The following is a 19,816-nucleotide window of genomic DNA, read 5'->3' as shown; positions in this document are numbered from 1 at the left end:
CTGATCATAAACTTTCTTCATTGTCAATGCAGCATTACTATAAAGTAATATTTTGTATGAATTGCTCAATTACTTTAAAACTTTCTTCATTGCTAATGCTGCATCACTATAAACTAATATTTTGTATATTTTAAAGTCCATTTTTGTAGTTTGATGAAAAATTTCATACTTACATATAGCTGATGACCCAGGGATTATGCTATATATTAAAAAACAGCTTTCCTCAATCTTTGTCATGTATAATTACTAAGATTTAAAGAGCTATTCCCATAGTGAAGATCTCCCCTTTTCCATTGAAGAGTATTTATCATATTTTTTTATAACTCACACAGAAAAAATAGCAAAACATAAAAAATGCCCTTTAAAAAAAAAACAATGCGCAGAACAAGTCTATCTAGCTGAAGTTCCCCAGTTAAGTAAAAAATCCCAAACACAATCCATAATATGAGGGAAAAAAAGCAAAAGTTTGAAATATTTTTGAACAAGGATAGAAAGTGACAGATTTATGCTATCTTAAGGTTGCAATAATATAAGGTAATTAATTACAACTTATCACCAAGTTTATGTCTTAATAAGTACTACAGAAAATGATAAAAATTTATAATTACAATCAGTTTTTTTTAATTAATTGGGATATAGTAATACTTTAAATTTCCAAATGGCAAATCAAATTACAAGATGAAAAATATCAGGAAAAACAGATGTTGATAATAAGTGACTGAGTGATGATGATGTACGCTATGATCACAACTAAGGGAAGGGACCCTACAACTTTGAAATGCCCATTTTAAAGTATCTTAATACAACAAAAGGCTGTTAAAATGAAGACTGACACCACAAGGTACAGTTACTATGAAGTGTCTCAGAATGATAAAGGTGGGCTCTATTCATAGGATACATAATATTACAAAGATGAAAATTTGATAGTTGTAAATACCAATATAATAGATATCCTTTCAGACAGTCATAACTTGCCAGTAATTTGAATTGGGCTTCAGCTTTACATTACAAGAAAAATAGACATCTTCACATTTCCAGCACTTTGGATTAGAATATATGAAAATAAATAATAGTTATTTATTGTACACTTGTCTCCTATGTATGAATTTTTCTGAACAGAAAGTACAAGCTGCAGTGATAAAGGGTCTTAACATTGGGATAATACATGTCTCAACAGTTGTATTAAAAAGCCAGCCAATTTACAGTACATCGGGAGAAAAAAAAAAAAAAAAAAAAAAGAAGACTTATAGTAAATTGACACTTAAAAGTAGTGGTTTCTTGCAGACAAAAAAGAAACAAATTTATTCTTTGACTGAATTTGCCTTCAGTAATACTTGGCATATGATAAGATAGCACAATGCTTCAAAATTTAACATGCTGCTCATACCATTCAGTTTCACAAACAGCAGTACAATACAATAAAATCAAATAGGCATACAAATTTTCTGCAACTTCTAATTTAACTGAAATATTCTGCACAACTACTATCATTTAAATGCACAATTCCATGTGCATATATATATATATGAATTATATAAATGAGAGTATCAGAAATAAAAGTTACAAAAATTAAAATTCTAATAATAATTTTATTAAGCCAAATTTCCGTTAAAAGTTAATTATATTAAGTACAGTCAAAAGTCGTTAATCCGGACTCGTCGGGACTTCGGCGATTCCGGATTATCGATTTTTCCGGATTATAGATCATCAGTTTAAATCTCGTACATGGCATGCAGAAATTCTAAAATTAAAAATATGAAACCGTAATTTATTTAATAAATTACGGTTTCATATTTATTATGAACCGTAATTATGATCTAAAGGGTATCAAAATTTACAAAAAAAAAAAAGCTTAATATTTATTTGTTTACTTTATTAAACATTTCTTTCAATGTAAGTTGTTTAAGTTGCTTCATTTTATGTGATAATACTTTCTCTTTAATTCTATAAACAGACATAATTTCTTGTTCAGTTACAAAGTCCCGTTAATTGCTGTGCCGAGAATACCGACTAACTTGTCAATCGAAATTTTTTCGTTTTCACTAACCTCTCTGTCACATTCTTCATGTCTTTATCCATTTTTTGCAGCAATTCCACTTTTTGTTTGTTGGACATCGAAACATACTTTCGTTTTGTAGATCCTTTGGAAGTTCTAGCATCGGAAATTCTATTTGACATAGTAATTGAAAGTTCAAGTTTACTTTTATAAAATTGCTCTTACAGTCTGCAAAAAATAATAAGCGGGATCCAATTCGAAGATTAAGGAACAACGCAATCATTAACATTAACTGAAATAGATAATTAGATAATGTTAGCTTACACCGTCCGTTATACATTAAACGCACAGGCGAAAAAGTATTCTGCACTTGCGCATACGCATGTGCGCAGTAGTCAAGGTCTTATGCGCATGCGTAAAATGCCTGTGCGCATGTGCCAGCGCGGCACATGCGCAGAAAGTTTTTAGCTTTGAGGTCCGGATTATGGGTGTCCGATTAATGACTTTTGACTGTATAACATATTTTGACAGAAGCACCACTATTAGTTAAATAGGTTTAGCTAACAGACCCTGCATCATAAAAGTCTCCCATCTGAATAATGTCATGAAGTTTCATTTCACATCATCAACATCATCTCTGAATTATTTGAGGAACATATTTCTTTAGGTGAAATAAGTAAAAAATCACTGGGCACTATACCATGTGCAGTCTGAAACTAGATTGAATTTTTACAGAAGAGACATTAAAACATGTATCAGCAGTGTGCTGTTAACTGAACAGGCAAAAGTTGTGTTATCAAACTTACTTATCTTTTTCGTATACCCAATTACAATCACCGAAAAGTTTACTGTATGCAGCAGCATTAATCGTTCCCAGGAGGCATTAACTTAATCAGGAGAATTCTGTGCCTTTTCCAGAAAACTGCAGCCATAATTTTGGGGACCAAAAATTGTGAAGGTTTGAATTTTTGTTGTTTGAAGTAATGCTGTTGCTTGGTAATAGGTAAAGCACCCAAATTTCACAGCCAATCACAATACAATCCAAAAATCCAGCGTTTCATTTGCAAAGTACATGGGATAGTTGGGCATGTAATCCTTTTTTTTTTTTTTTTTTTGTTTCATACTCTGGGAACAAAATTATGGATGAAAATTATGAGTGTCAGTGACTTAATTTATAAACTCTTGAACTTCATAAATTAAGTCACTGATACTTAGAAAAGATTTTATGCATATCTTTATTCATCTCAAACTGATCAGAAAAATTCTTTTTCAGTTTTCAGAAGAAAATAAGATATATACATTGGATAACAACTGATAAGATATATGCATTGGATAACAACTGTACGTTTTATTTAATTATTACTCATGATCATCCCCAGTTCAACACGAGGCTAATCCGGTTCTTATAAATCACAACGTCAGAGATTAAAAATAAGCTGCTGCTTCTTTGTTGATCAAGAATACCGTCAACACCTTCAAAAATTCATGACACTACTTCCCAGTCTGTTAATTCATGTCGCCATAAATAGCCATTTAAAAAAATTTAAAAGCATTCATAAAAAAATCAGATTTAATAGAATTCTGCAATAACATATTTTATAGAATAACAAAATAGGCTTACAAGGGTATTTTAAAAAAGTCAATATTTTATAGCATTTTTGATTTTATCACTGCTGTAATCTGTTATCCATATTATAAATAAGATATTGGCAATAAGCTTGAGAAATCTTTGTACACCAAACGTGCTTTTATTGCTTCACAATGGTGTAGTATTAGATAGGCGCTTTACTGCAACTTTATTTTTCACAATGCACCACAGATTCTCAATGCTCTTCAATTCTGGACTGTTACTTGGCCAGTCAAGCAATCAGTAGCACATCTAGTAGCAGATATAGAAAAATTCTGCACACTTAACTCATCAGAAAATAACACCTCATTCCACTGTTTTCCTTGCAAGTTTATACGATGATAAAGCATAATCTGTGGTCCAACTTCATCTTGAAATAGTATCCAAACTAATTTTGGTGCTCTTTGCTGCCACAATAAGTCGAATCTTATTACCAGGGTTGCCACTCAAAGAGGAGAATGAAATTCCCTGACTTTTCCAGGTTTTCCAGGTATGTTTCGAGAAAATTCCAATCTATCCGCGTAATGTGCGTTGGCTGTGCTAAGAGGTAAATTAATTATGGTATTACTTGTACTGTGTAGCAAATTCACTTAATTATTCAATAAATCCCAGAGGACATTTATTCTTAATTATTCTTGGTACACTTTGTTTGATAATTTTGTTTACTTTTCCGCTTAAAAAACTTAATAAAATTTAAGATATATACATTGGATAACAACTGTACGTTTTATTTAATTATTACTCATGATCATCCCCAGTTCAACACGAGGCTAATCCGGTTCTTATAAATCACAACGCAATGCTAAAAGTTAGGTTAGATTTTAGGTAAATTTAATTTGTGTGAGGTGTATTCTTAAAAGGCACCTTAACACTTAAAACACAAATATAATTATAATGTTTTCTCCACTGAAGATTGAAATTTGAATCTACCCAATCTGGAATAAAATAAGGCTTTTTTTGCAGACATTCTGCAGCTAAACGAAAGAAAGAAATCTATTTAATGATATTTTTTTACTAAATTGAGGTATTTTATATTTATTTCGCAGCATACATAAGGAAAAAATATGTGCATTAAATTCCGTGATGTCATCATACTGCTAGAATTAATTTCAGGATTATGCCAGAGAAAATTTTCTGAAATTTGGAAATATTATTTACTAATGATAAATAAATTAAGAGGGAAGAAGCAACATTAAATGATATGAATAACACAAAAATAAAGATAATTACTTAAAAATTTAATTAGAAAAATCAACGATATTTTAGCGAATATAGTTATATATGGTTATCCTAGATGATTGATTACTATTTTTTTATTTTACTGCAAAATGACAAGGTATTTATTAAAAAGAAAAGAAAAGAAAAAAAAGATTTTGCGGTAAAATCCTAGTATATGATACGGCCTTCGCATGATTTTGAAAATTGTCGCCAAGAACAAAATGACCCGTTTACTGCTCATCATCATGTCGCCAAATCCCGCTGTACCATACATGGAGATTATTCTGACCAAAGAACGTCTATGTAAAAAGTGGAGGGAAAATTTGCCAAGGGATTTGACGACGGAACGGCCAGAATTTCCCTCTCCGCGATGTGTACAGGAAATTGTGAAACACGTGTTAAGAAGAATTGTTCTTTGACAAAAAAATAAAACTACGAAAATCCATTTTTAAATTATTGCGAAAAATCCAAGAAGAAACGTTTTATCAAAGAATGTTTTTTCTTGGATTTTTCCCAATAATTTTAAAAATGGATTTTCGTAGATTTTTTTTTCCTTCGACAAAATAACTAATCCATGAATTAATTTACTTGCGCCAAAAAATATTTTCTTTTCCTTTAGAGTTTAAAGACATTTTAAACGATATTCATTTTATGAACTCTTGATAACGTGACCTTCGAACTTCGACACCGGTTTCGAGCTTTGGCGACAGATATATCGCGCATGCACAGCTGTTTCCCGCTATGATGGAACCGAGCCACATCTGTTGCAGAGAGGTTTTCCTTCTTTACAATACATATTTTTTAAATTCTAACCTTCATGGTACCGTATACTAGAATTAAACCCATTTTGTTTTATACGAGAACAGGTACTTTCTTTAGTTCATGCACTGCACTTGCGATTCTCGAGGTTACTGGAAACCAAAAGTTGCGGGAAACTTGCTTGCCTTTCTAAAAAGACAATCAAATTGGAGCTGCGAAAATTGGCTCTATGCTAGCTTCCCGAATGACACTCACGTGATACACAATTCGCCAAAAAAGTTATCTCTTCCGACGTCGGCGCAAAACTCACCTTTTTTGGCGGGATCATTGTATGAAATTCCCTGACTTTTCCAGATTTTGACTAAAACACTTAAATTCCCTGACTTTTCCCTGAATTTTTTGGTCAATTTCCAAATTCCCTGACATTTTCCAGTTTTCCAGGTAGCGTGGCAACCCTATATTACAGAAGGTTATTGGAGACCATGAGACCATGTTCTTATGACACAATTAACATGTGCACTCGTTTTTCTTGAAAGAATGCTTCTTTTAAGGTCCATAAATTTTTCTGAAATTTTTAATTTACTGACAGCTCGATTAACAGATGTCTTACTAACATTTACCCTCTTACTTATCTCATGTTCAGAAAAGCCAACTTAATGCAAGGCCACAATTTCTTCGCTTGTTTTTTTTTTTTTTTTTTTTAAGTATGCAACAGTTTGTTGACTATTATAATAACTACACAACAGCATTGTCTACGGCAAAATCCAATAAACAACTGGCAATAAACAAGTCCGGTACATATATTTATAGTAGTACAATGCGTCTGATGCAATCAATACGAGCTGATGCAATGATCTGTGAAAATAATGGAATATGTTAAAATACTAAAAATCAGCTACTGGTCTTAAACTTTTGCATGTAATAACTTACATCTTACTTTTGGTAGGATTTCACACCACTGCTACCAATTCAAACATGTTTCATTCAAGTGAACATAGATGCAGGAATGTTAATTAAATAAACAATAATGTAACAGGTTCAAGATTTCCACAACTTAGCCATTCTAAATGAAAGAACATGCTCTGGTGACCAACCAGTGATAAATTCTCACATACATGTAAAATCAAATTAATATAAAAATCAATAAATGGTACTTTTCTGACTACTAATGAATATAATGCAGAGGTAATTTTTTAAAATATGCAACACAATTATAAAATTCACAGCTAAATAAGAATTTAAATACACCTGTAGTTATATGTGAAATAACTAAAGAATTATTGTAGTCTGTGAAAAGGAACATAAACAAGAGGGAAAAAAATTAATACTGAATTTTGTTTTACAACAGAAAACACTTTGGAACATGACAGAAAGCATTAGAAAATTTGGCAAATTTTGTAAAATATCACATTCAGAGAAAAACAAAAGTTAACATATATATATATAATCATGCATATCAACATTGATAGATATTTACTTAAAAATGCAATTTGATCTTACTCCTGCCACTCTTAATTGTGACTAGATTTTCAAAGCTATCCTCAATAAGATCGTCAGTTGGTGAAGGCATTCTTCTGTGAGGATGAGGTTTCACAAATAACTGCTTTGGGATTTGTCCAAATTCCATAATCTGAACTTCCAGAGAGTACTTCTGATTAGCATCACAAATGCTAGAAAAGTTAGGAGATATTTTTAAAAATATAAACAATAACACAGCTGATTAAAAAAATATATCATTTAACACACACAAAACCAACACTTTAGTTAAATCACCAAATTTTATTCCAAATGCATATGCACATCTAGAAAACAGCATTTGTTCATTAAAGTATACCCTATAATGACCAAAAAGTATCTTTAACAACAGTTGTCATAAACTGCAAAAAGAAAACTATTAAACAATTTTTTTCCCTCCTTAAGTCACGGTGAGATAATGAAAGAATGCTATTTCAAAAATTATTATACATAAAAATTTTAATTTTCATTACCTGTCTAAATCCACAGAACCTTCATACGTAAGGTAGTAAAATACTGCAAAATAAAAAAATTAAGATTCATGTTGAGGTAACATTAAAAGGAATCAATAAGAATCAATAATCTATAATGTAAACAAAATAGATACTTTCTTAGCAGTTCAAAGTTCAAGTAACAGGGAATTCAAATATGAGCCAGATTTTTGTTATGTGCATGTGCGTATTTATTTTTGTTATGCGCATGCATGTGCACATGTGTACTTCATGTAGCATATTGAGTTGACCTTGGATATTCTGTCTATTCCATTACCTATAATGCAGTGGGGGCTCAATCTTGCCAGTCATAGTGTTTGTAAGTGATAATCATCCACAAATTGCTTTGCAGGTAATATGAAGAACAATGTCTGTCCCAAACTGAAATATTTGAATGATCCAAAGCTTTTTGGACCAGAAGAACTGTTTGTAAGTTTGAAATTTAACCTTTATGCTACAGAAAACACTTTTTACATGTGACTAAAGATCAAGTTACCACTGCACTGCTGGTAATATGTGATGGTAGGAATGTCCAAGATTACCTATTGCACCACATGAACCACCATGCGAATATCCAGGAATCTGGATCATATTTGAATGGATTTTGGTATTTAATCTTAGATTTTGCTATATAAATTAACAGGTCATCCCATATGTAGTACAGTTTTTCAGACATGACTGATTAATACATTGTTCTAACACATTTAAACAAATGATTTTCACTGACTTTAAATACTACTAAGTAAAAAGAACGTCATTTAGATAAATTCTGCTTACAAGCACATAGTACTTATTGGTTGCTTTAATGATCTTTTATGAAAAGAGCAGTAATGGAAAAGGACATCAGATACATCATAGTTTATAAGTATAAAAAAGGCAACAGCACAGCAAATGTTGCAAAAAATTAGAAGGAAATTTTTGGTAAAGGTGTATGCCAAAGATGTTTCTGCACATTTCAAAAATGTGACTATAGTCTGAAAGACGACAGCTACTGAGGGCACCTTGTCTTTATTTCTAATGATGCGTAGGAAGTTTCAGATGCAAGAAATCCGTGGCTGCTCATCATCATTTGAAAGAATTCGAAATTATGTCTAAATTTGGCAGTATGTTCCACATGAATTTGTTAACGTTAATCAAACAGAATGTGCAAACATCTGCGCTGGTAATTATTTATGGAAAAAGAATTCTCCTTATTTAAACTATCTAGTGACCAGCAGTTCAAAGCTTGCAAAATTTCACTGACAGACAAGAATACAATTCCCATGTGGCACCTGAAGTGGACTTTCAAGATTTTTCCTCCAATAAGCTAGCTTATTTCTTTAGAAAGCTACCCAGACAGTATAGTGGTTACGGCAACCGAATATGATACCAAAGGGCCTGGGTTTGAATCCCGGAGAAGGCATGGATGTAAATTGTCTGTCTCTTCATAGGAGATAACTGTGACTGCCTATTAGGTTCCTTCATAATAACAAAATGACTACCACTTCTGACCTTAGTAGTAGTAAAAGACTAAAAATGGCTAGTGCCTGCTATGAAAAAAAACTATCACAGCACTGAAAGAAAGTCACTGATTTAGATTGAGAAATACATAATTGATCAAATTATCATCTTACTTATTTCTTCTAAACTTATTCAAAAAGACTGCATAGATTATTGCATGACTTAACTTAAAATAAGCAATAATTCCTCAATATTTTTGAAATCTTATATAAGGAAACTCTAAATGCAAACACTTAATTCTTAGTTTAAATACTAATTCATGAAGAATTTAATTATTATTTATTATATATTTTTGAATTATTTCAACATATTTATAATTAACAAATAACAGTTTATATCACGTTTACTTCACTCCCACTTCATATTTTAAAAGTACCCATTAAATTGCATAACATAACTAAGAGGTGTTACCATTATCTGCTTTGATGGCTTCTTCACCTCTTTGTTTGTAACCAAAAATCAAATCAATCCAATGATTTAAATTAGATGAGACAAAATCTGATTCTAAGGCCTCTCTTAATATCCTCACAAAATCAGCAGGATCTGTAAAATATAGGTTGCAAATTTTATACCAAATAAAAATGGGCCAACAAATTTACAATGAACTTATCATAAGCAATAAACAAACTCTTCAGTATTTTATGAACATTACTGGATCATAAAATTTACAATACACTAATAATAATATAGTACAAAGTCCCAGATCGGGACTTCCGCAATTCCAGATTTCTCTGGATGTCAGATCATCAGTTTAAATCTAGTAAGATGGCATGCAGAAATAATAAAATTAAAAATATGAAATTGCGATTTACAAAATAATGAAGTATTTATGATCTAAAGAGAATAAAAATTTACAAAAAAAGCTTCATATTTATTTTTTTACTTTATTAAACATTTCTTTCAAGTTGTTTAAGCTGCTTCGTTTTTTGTGCTCATACATTCTCTTTAATTCTACAGACAAACATAATTTCGTATTCAGTTACAAAGTTCCATCGTTGAAGTCTTATAATTGCTGTGTCTAGAATTCCGACTAACTTGTCAATTGAATTTTTTTCATCACTCTGTCTGCAGTGGTATTTTCTGGATCTAGAATCATACTACAGATTTCGCCATCCAGTAAGTGATTGATGATTCAGGACTATTATCATCAGAGTGAAAAACTTTTATATCCTCTTCATTTAGTACCACTTCTCCACATTTCTTTACAAAATCTGTTAATTGGAAAATTTCACCTTTGGTTTACGATATTCGAAAACCTTCAGTTCGCGGCTATTATCATAAAATTTAGCTAGTTAGTTAACTATACAAATTTGGCTATGTATTATGAGATTGGCGTCTAAAGATGATTACTGAGATTGACGACTTGTTCCACTAAATTTTATCTTGCTGCTATCCCGCACTGAGACAATTAAGCCTGAATTGTATTAGTTTAGATATTTATTATACTTATGTCTATTTCTTGCACATGCTTAATGCTTATCGGAGTCCCGAAAAAATAAATTCATACATAAACTTAAGGCTTATTGAGGGCCGGAGCCTGATGCAGTCTCTGTGGCGCTTAAATTCTGCTACTAAGCGCCTCCCTTTGTCTTCTGCCACCCGGTGCAGCCATATAAACTCTGGTGCTGGTTCTGGGTTTATGTGAATAACAAATCAGTTATTCTTTATTCAGATAGCACTAAATATAATCTTTTGGCCTATGAGTATCATTAACAAAATTTATTTTTAGCATATGGAAAGAAATTTTTGTTAAATTTTTCCTGTCAGCATTTCTTAGCGCATTTAACTTAAGTCTGTAATCATCACTAAGCGTATTGTCAACATAAAAGGTTGCCTTGCTGTTTCTCAATTACTAATATAAAAAAATGTTTAGATATCTCTCCATGAGTCATTACTCAATTTGTCATGTGTTGATAAACATGCAGTGATGAAAGCAAAATATAATAAATAATGATTCACCAGGTTGGCGTCAGGGGTATAAAATATTAGTAGGTGTAAAATCAATGATGTATCTGTAGAATGTTTCGGTTTGAGATGCAAGATTGACAGCTATAGAGCCAAATTATTGATCATACAAATTTATGCTAAAATGATCGTTTCTTCAATAATGAGGTATTTTATTTAGTACAGAAGTGAAATTAACCCGGGTTTGATCGCGCTGGGTGTCTCACACCCAGTGACTCCTATTTCTCACTTTTTTTTCCCAACCTTTTTTCTAAAATGGACGAGTCTTCATGTAGCTGCCTCAAAGGTCATAACCTTGGAAGGGGAGAATCAGCGAAAGAATTCTAAAAATAGATCTTCTTAAATCGCGGGGCTTGGGTATCTCACACCCAGAGCGAGCATTTCTGTAACTGTTCTCAATACAGGCAGATGTATCTAAATCGTTCTTTCGTTATGGCGCGTTACCGCACTTATAACGAAGAAATGCGGTATTTGAAAAATTTACTGGATACTGTTTCTTCTAATGAAGAAAATATAGAGGAAGATAGTGATTTTTCAGGTAATCAAGAGCCATATGACGAAGAATATTGTAGTGATCATGATTCTTTAACAGAAATTGAATCTGATTCTGAAAACGATGTTTCAGATTCAAGTGAAGATAATTATTTTATCAGAAGAGATAACATAACAAAGTGGAATAAAGAGAAATTCAAAGCTAATGCTAGAATTTCTGCGAAAAATATAATATCAAAACTCCCAGGAAGTACACCCATTTCAAAGAATGTAACTTCTCCTGTGGATGCTTGGAACCTCCTTATATCTTCTGATATGATAAAGAAGTTATTGCATTGGACTAACAGTTTTATAGAATCGATTCGAGAGCGTTTTTCACGGGAAAGAGATGCAAAAGAAACTAATGAGGCTGAAATTAAAGCATTTATTGGATTGTTTTATCTCATTGGTTTGCATAAATCATCACATGTTCACCAATGTTGAATAGAAATATTCCGTACAACCATGTCATCAACACGTTTTTATTTTTTATTGAAATGCATCCGATTTGATGATATACAAACTCGCCAGAGCAGAAAAGAATTAGACAAATTGGCCCCGATACGTGAATTCTTCGAAAATTTTGTAGAAAACTGCCAAAAATCGTACAACGTTGGAGAGTACGTAACCATAGACGAGAAATTAGAATCTTTTAGAGGGTGATGTCCATTTCGCCAATACATGCCAAAGAAACCATCGAAGTATGGAATAAAAGTTTTTGTACTCGTCGATTCGAGAGTGTTCTACACTTGGAAAATGGAAATATATGCCAATAAACACCCGAAAGGTCTATTTCAAGTAGATAATCCTCCCAGTAGAGACGTAAAAAGATTGATGGAACCTCTGTATAATTCAGGAAGAAATCTAACAGTGGATAACTGGTACACTTCTTATCCACTTTCACAAGAACTTCTGAAAAAAAAATATAACAATTGTTGGAACATTGAGAAAAAATAAGAAAGAAATTCCTCCAATATGAGTACAAAAAAAAGGGACGTTTACTCTTCCGTGTTTGGATTTCAGAAAGAAACGACTATTGTTTCGTATGTACCAAAGAAGAGTAAAAATGTTCTTCTGCTCTCAACAATGCATAACGATAATGCAATAGACATCACTACTGGAGAATCAAAGAAACCCGAAATAATAACTTTCTATAATATAACGAAAGGAGCTGTCGATGTCGTCGACAAAATGGCTGCGCCTATGACGATATTTTATGCAATGTTGAATGTAGCTGCTATAAATGCACGCGTTATTTTGCTATCCACTAAGGAACCACCGACTCAGAATCGAACACGACGTTCTTTTATGAAAAGTTTGAAATTTAAACTAATCGAAGACTACAAAAAGATCAGAAGCCAGCAAACAATGCTCCCGCAAAGTTTGAAAGTAAAACTGGTAAAGAATGAGGACTCTCAACCATCTGCTAAGAAGGCAAAAGTAATAATTAAAAGATGTGCTGAATGTGGATCTAAAAGGGACAGAAAAACAAAATATATTTGTGAAAAATGTCAAAAACATGTGTGTATGGAACACATGGCATGTATTTGCAAGAAATGTACAGAATAATTGTAAGTTATATTTTAAATATACTATGTTTAAAACTGTTTCGACTTTTATCTTTTTCTTCTGTTTTATGTTTTGTGTAAATTTTATAGTAGAAAATAGGAAGAGACCACCCTGGGTATGACACACCCGGTGCTTGTAATGCCAGGTTAAAAATATGACTTTCCACATGTTTTATTATGCACGGGGGGGGGGGGGGGGATCAAATGCACATGCATACAGCACACACATAAAAAAAAATATATAATAAAAAAGTTGGTAGTGGCCTTTGATGTCTGGATTTTAGAACATTCCAAATATTAGACGTCCGGATCTTGGACATTGTACTGTACCAATATTTAAAATAAATAAGAAATTAATATAGTAAATTAAAATACTACATCAGTAACTCCCATCTCATCTACCAGTGATCAAGTAGATATATATGACAGTTGAACACTAATGTGCATCTGAATGTATGAGCATTTTTATGGGGGTTTTTTTTTCCTATCTATAATGCAAATATAAGACAGTTTTTTTTTTTTTACAAAATCTTTCACAGAGGAGAAACTTCCCTTGCCACTTTTTCCTCATGGGCTTTGCCATAAATAAAGCAATTAAAACAAATAAGTTTCCTTCAGTAACTTTGTGTAAAAACAGGGTCTACAAAGCTATAAAAATTACTTAAGAAACCTCTAAATGCAGATACTTAATTTCAATTAAGGTAATAATATCAAGTCAGTTTGATGGAATTTCACAAACAGGAGGAACTGTATGTGCAATTTATTACACAAATTAGAAATTATATTGGAAAATTAATACAGCTTTTAAGACAACAAAATGAAAACAAATAATTTATAGGTAAAAGTAATGATTATGCAATGAAATACAATACAACAATGATACCATTATGCAATGAAATTTGAACAGCTGTTTCCAATACCACAAGGAAAAAGAAATTCACCTCCTATTTATTATTTTATGTAATATAACAGAAACAAAAATTATGCTTGTGTAATTTTTGAATGAGAAATAATCCAAATAAGGAGCAAGGGATTCTATAAAATCACAGCACAGATATCCATAATCTCTACTATTAAATAATGAAGAATCTATACGTATGGATTTTTATATTCTCCGTATGACAGAAAAACAGTGACATCGTAGCTATCAAATTTTCAGCATATGTTTTTCTCCACCTGAACATGTGTACTTAGAAGTAGAATTTTGATTTTGTTTTTGATTTATTTCATATTTTGTATGAATTTTATGACTTTTTTATTAATAAACTCAGCTATTTGACAGTAAATAGTGACAACACTACTTAAAATAAAACATTTTTATCTCCAACAAAGGAGGTAAGGAGATTAGAATAAATGGAGTAAGCCTTCCCCGTACATTCCGTGCAATAAAAATGAAGCCATGAAACATCACAGTAATCACAGACATCACGGCTCATCATGGCCGCTGTGATAGGCAGACTTCTAGTTGGTTTTATTTACATTCTAATTGGCATTGTATGTTTGCTATTCATCAGCAAACATTTCTAAGTCTTCCATTCTAATTTTAATACTTAACAAAAATGATTTTCTACTTAAGTATATGGAAAAATCATAAGTTTTGCAAATAATTCTTTCAAATTTAATAAAATCTATGCACATAAAAATGTTTAAATAGTGCCTATAAGATAAAAGTAAATATGGTAAAATCTATATGACCAGTAGAAGTTTCAAAGGTATTTTATGCAAATGATACCTAAGGACACTTTCCTGAGCCTGCGAATATTGATAGTTACTCTCAATGTAACTTAGCAGTATGTTTCGTAATCTTATCCATATGCTGTATGGCAGCCATGGTACATGATGTTCATGGTGTTGACATTTCTTTGGCTTCATTTTTGTGATGTCATGCTTACTCCATCTATTTTAACCTCCTTATCTCCAACACATGAGACTCTTGCTATTTGCCAAAATAAAATATATTAGTCTTTCAGCTTTAATATATGTTTCTTGCATAGCAGAAAAGTAACAACAAATTGAGCTACAAAATTTTAAACATACATACTCTTATAACTGAACATGTGCACCTCAAAAGCAGAATTTTGAATTTTAGATTTATTTTATATTTTGTATAGATTTAATGAATTTTTGATTAACAAAAACTCACTCAGCAAAACTTAAGATATTAGTTTTTCAATATTAATTAACAAACTTTGCTAGTTAAAAGCAATGTGCTGTCATTGCCTAACATACAATAGTCTTATCTTCATATAAGCATTCAGTAAAGTGTAAGATGAACTTTCAAATTTAATCTCTCTGCTATAATATAGCAAGCAAAGAGATTTAAAGGCAATACACACAGTTCTTAAAAACACATTTCTACTTTTTTAAACTGACTTATTTAAATAAAATGCATTAAAATAATTAGATGCCTAATTATAAATATAAAATATTTTCATCCCTTTTTATGATAAGTATTGTAGGTACTGGCCGTGCAAACAGTTAGTACAGTTAAACAGCATAACTCATATAACAATAATTTTACTCAGAATGAATACTGATGCTGAGTAGTTTTATCTACTAAATCAACAGGAACATTAATTTTTAATGCAAGTGAATTTAAAATGTATTATATGCTACATAAAATTTTAAATATGACAAAGATAATACATTTCCATACAGAGTAGAACTTCACATGGTTATCATATAAAAAAATGATTTTTAAAGTTCTGAAATAAAATTTAAATAGTGTTTCATGGATAATATAGTTTTCATGGATATTAAGTTTCTGCTATTAAGTTTATTTTATACACTGTGTTTATTAAAATTCTTGTGCTACCATTATTTTGCAAGAGGTTGTAGATATGTACTTCTAATTATAGAAATATTTTAAATGACACAGATATGATGGCAATTTGAAATTAAAAAATCATTTTTTTTTTAAATTACAAAATCTAACTTTTTTATATGGTCTTCTGGTTTAAACTGTTATATTTAGTAAAAGATTATACTCATTCTATAAAATAAAGTACAAAAATTGATTACGATATTTTTTTAAAGCTCGGGATTTTTTTAAATTTTTCATTGTCTTAAATCCAAAATTATTGTTCTTCTTGAGGAGCTGGCTAAAAGAAATTTGGAAAATTAATGGCACTCAGTGGTATTTCTTTTGATTTACTGTTGTATAAAATTTTTAATTCGCAATTATTTGATAATTGCGAATTAAGTATTTTCATACTAATTTTAAGGTAATTTATAAGTTTTCAAATATAAAAAAATACATTAATAACACTGAGCAATTGGTAACACAATTTCCGTTCAGTTCGATTTTTGAGGTTTTTTAGAGTTTAATAAGCAGGCTGATTTCAAAACTGTAGTTAGTTTTCTTCCACTACATCATTTTTTTTTCTTTTTTTTTTTCTTTACACCTTATGTGAATGTAAGTGCTCTCTGTGGCATTGAGTGCAGATCATAGGAAGTACTACTTCTCTTCTACTGGCTGACATAAACCCTTTGGATGACACCAAGTGAATGACAGCATAGGAAACCAGCAAAAGGTGCATTCTTGTCTAGACTAGTTCAGTTACACCTGAGATAGAGCATTGAGATGTGTGTTGCTCTGATATAGCGAAGTGATTCTGACATGGAATCCAAGTTCTTGTTTACACACAAGGTAGAAACAGTTTTTATTTATATATGAACTGAAACCTTTCCTTATGTCTGCTTTTGCTAGTTTATGTTGTAAGTGCTTAAACAGACCCAATTTTTTTTATTATACATGTAGTAGTTTTATCATTCGTAGTTAAAGGGCAAAAATCAGTACATTTGTCAGACAAGCCTATTTTGCCTATTTTAAAGTGAAAATTGATTATCAAGATAAATCATGAACCCTTCACAAAGTGTGCAAGCAGTGTGTTCAGTTTATGGATGTGGATGAATGGAGTGTTCTAAATTTCCATTTGGTACAACTATGACTTCACGATAACCTAAAGATTACTCAAGTGGTTGTTACTGTACAGTGAAAACATCGGATTTAAAAAGAAAAACAAAATGTAAAATAGAGTATCCTAGTTTACTATCAGGGCTATATGCCCAGTGCCTAACTCAGTTGAGTGCCTAACTCAGCACCAGCTTTCAAAGAATTACCCTCTTTGGAAACACAGATGTATGATTCTGGTGAATACTGAAATGACCCCAACCACATAGATTTTGAAATTGATTCTGTTCATAAGGGATTTGACCAGAATGAGTTAAATGATTTAGCATGAAATTTGGGAACTATCCAAAAAAGCTTCACAGCTGTTAGCATCAAGACTGCACATAAAAAGTTGCTTGAAAAAGGAGCTACGGTATCATACTTTCAATCAATTGAAAGTGTGTTTCTGCAACACTTTTGAAGTGATGATGTATCTGTGTATTGTCATAATGTACATGGTTTAATGGAAGAGTTAGGAATTTCAGCCTATAATGCAACTCGGTGACTGTTCATCGATAGCTCAAAATTAAAGCCTGTCTTCCCATTTAATAGAAATTTATTAAGTCAAAACAGTCATTGATTTGTTGCAATATTACATGCACTAATGGATTATATGTAATGACCTTAAAATGGTTTGCTTTCTCCTTGATCAGCAACATGGATATACCACTCATCTGCCAAAACATTTGCCAGTTGAAGGAGGCTGTTTCAAGTACTATATCATTACAAAATTTCCTAGCCTGTCATTTGAAAAGACAAAGGTTGAAAAGTTTTGATGGTCCACAGTTTTGGCAGCTCCTTTAAAATGAAAATTTTACCATAACAGTGACGGAGCTTCAAAAGAATGTTTGGCTGGCATTCAAAAACATTGTCAAAAACTTTCTTGGAAATACACTAGCATAAAATTATAGCAAACGTATCCAGCAACTTTTGGAGAGCTTCAAAATGCTTGGTCACAACATGAGCATCAAACTGCACTTTTTATATAGTCATCTTTAATAATTTCACAAAACATCTTGGTGCTGTCAGTAATGAGCAAGGTAAATGATTCTACCAAGATCTGAAGACACAGAGACACAGTACCAAGGTAGATAGGATGCACATATGATGGATGACTATTATTGGAGGATTAAGCAAAAATATCCACAGATTAAACACTCCAAAAAAAGTAATATATGAAAATTTTTACCTTAATATATATATTTATTGTTTGTTAAAAAAAACTTCACTATTTGTATGAACAAAATTTAACTTGCATTAACTACATATAGCTTTTCTATAAAAAAAAAAAAAAAAATTATTATTTGTGAACAGAACATTTGGTCTGTTTTCTCTTTATTTTTCTTTACATGTACACTGTGCATGACTTTTCAGAAAAAGAGAGGGTATCCTGTAGCTTAAAAAGTTGATGAGGTACACAAAAACTGACATAATTCTTGGATTTAGAAGCCAAAAGTTAGTCAAAAACAAGTGACAGATCTAAGACAATGAAAATGTTGTTCCCCAGTATATGCAATTTTATTATTTCAGGACCATAATCTAATAATCATACAAAAAATTTTGTATGATTACAATTTTAAAAGACTCTACATTTAACATCATCTTATTGAAAGAAATAGCACTGTTAATTGAAAATGTGAAAAAAATGCAACATATAATCCAATTTATAAAAAAATCATTGTAATTAGAAATTTACAAATGGAGATAAATTTTATCAATAAGACAAACATCTTCTATAACAACACAGTACTACTTCAAATGTTTTCCAATAAATTGGCATTTCATTTTATCAGTATTTTAAGATTAACTTCAGAATCTTAGCATACATACATATATATATATATATATATACACACACAAATACACATTTAGATTTAAGTTTGTTTATGTAAGCATAATACAAATATATTGTTGCAGGCTACTGCTTCACTGATCACTTTTAAATAATGACTCCAGATAAACAGAAAGAAATTAGTTTTTTTAATAAAAATTAACTAGAAACAGCACAATAAATAATAGTAAATAGCTTCAGCAGAATATGGACAGTAAACAATTCCTCTTTGATGTACGTGAAATATCGTCAATAGCCAAGATCACTTACAGAGTAATCTTTAAAACACAATTCAGCTAACATTAAATATCACAACTGAATAAAAACTAACAACTTCGGTCTGATGTAGCATTAGCTTCTGGAAGCTTTGGGAAGAATCAGTTACTAAGGCATGTGAGGGATGCTCACATCTTATGATCTATTTGAGCTAGTTTTCACAATTTAAATATTGCACTATCAGAACTGGAAGATGAATTCCATACAAGAAACAAACTCTTATACTATAATGAAAACTTCCTTTTATGCTTATATACGCAAATTTAAATTTATATTATTAGTTCATCTTACTGCAAGTATTTTAAAAAGTCAGTTATGTTTTTTTTTGTTTGATATTTTTGTTATCTTTTCCTTTTCGTATGCACACACATACACACATTAAATACTTTTAAATATATCCACCTGAAGGAGTTCCATCCCTATTTAAGTAGCTTTTAGCATCAATTGCAATGAATAATAAATTTCATCTTATGCAAGTAAATTTTATGGAAACAAAAGATCTAACATAATAAATAAATCAATAAATAAAAAATGATGTCTCATACAGAAACATGGAAATATATGTAATATGAAGCAAAATTACGTAT

At 31.1% G+C, this 19,816-nt stretch overlaps 1 protein-coding gene across 1 annotated transcript in view; it reads right to left on the bottom strand.

Moving 5' to 3' along the window:
• The window catches only part of LOC118203531 (protein FAN-like), a 97,517-nt gene that overhangs the window by 25,513 nt on the left and 52,188 nt on the right, over nt 1-19,816 (bottom strand). Inside the window, exons 19-21 of the mRNA XM_085825840.1 lie at nt 9,518-9,649; nt 7,589-7,631; nt 7,101-7,270 (exon numbers count right to left, since the gene is read on the bottom strand). Coding sequence (XP_085681966.1) covers nt 7,101-7,270; nt 7,589-7,631; nt 9,518-9,649 — 345 coding nt within the window. The remainder of the gene's footprint in view (nt 1-7,100; nt 7,271-7,588; nt 7,632-9,517; nt 9,650-19,816) is intronic.

Source organism: Stegodyphus dumicola, chromosome 10 (genome assembly GCF_044657685.1).
Source record: "Stegodyphus dumicola isolate Sdum_Otavi_A_Nest chromosome 10, ASM4465768v1".
Taxonomy (NCBI): domain Eukaryota; kingdom Metazoa; phylum Arthropoda; class Arachnida; order Araneae; family Eresidae; genus Stegodyphus; species Stegodyphus dumicola.
This window is presented reverse-complemented; position numbering and strand designations above follow the sequence as displayed.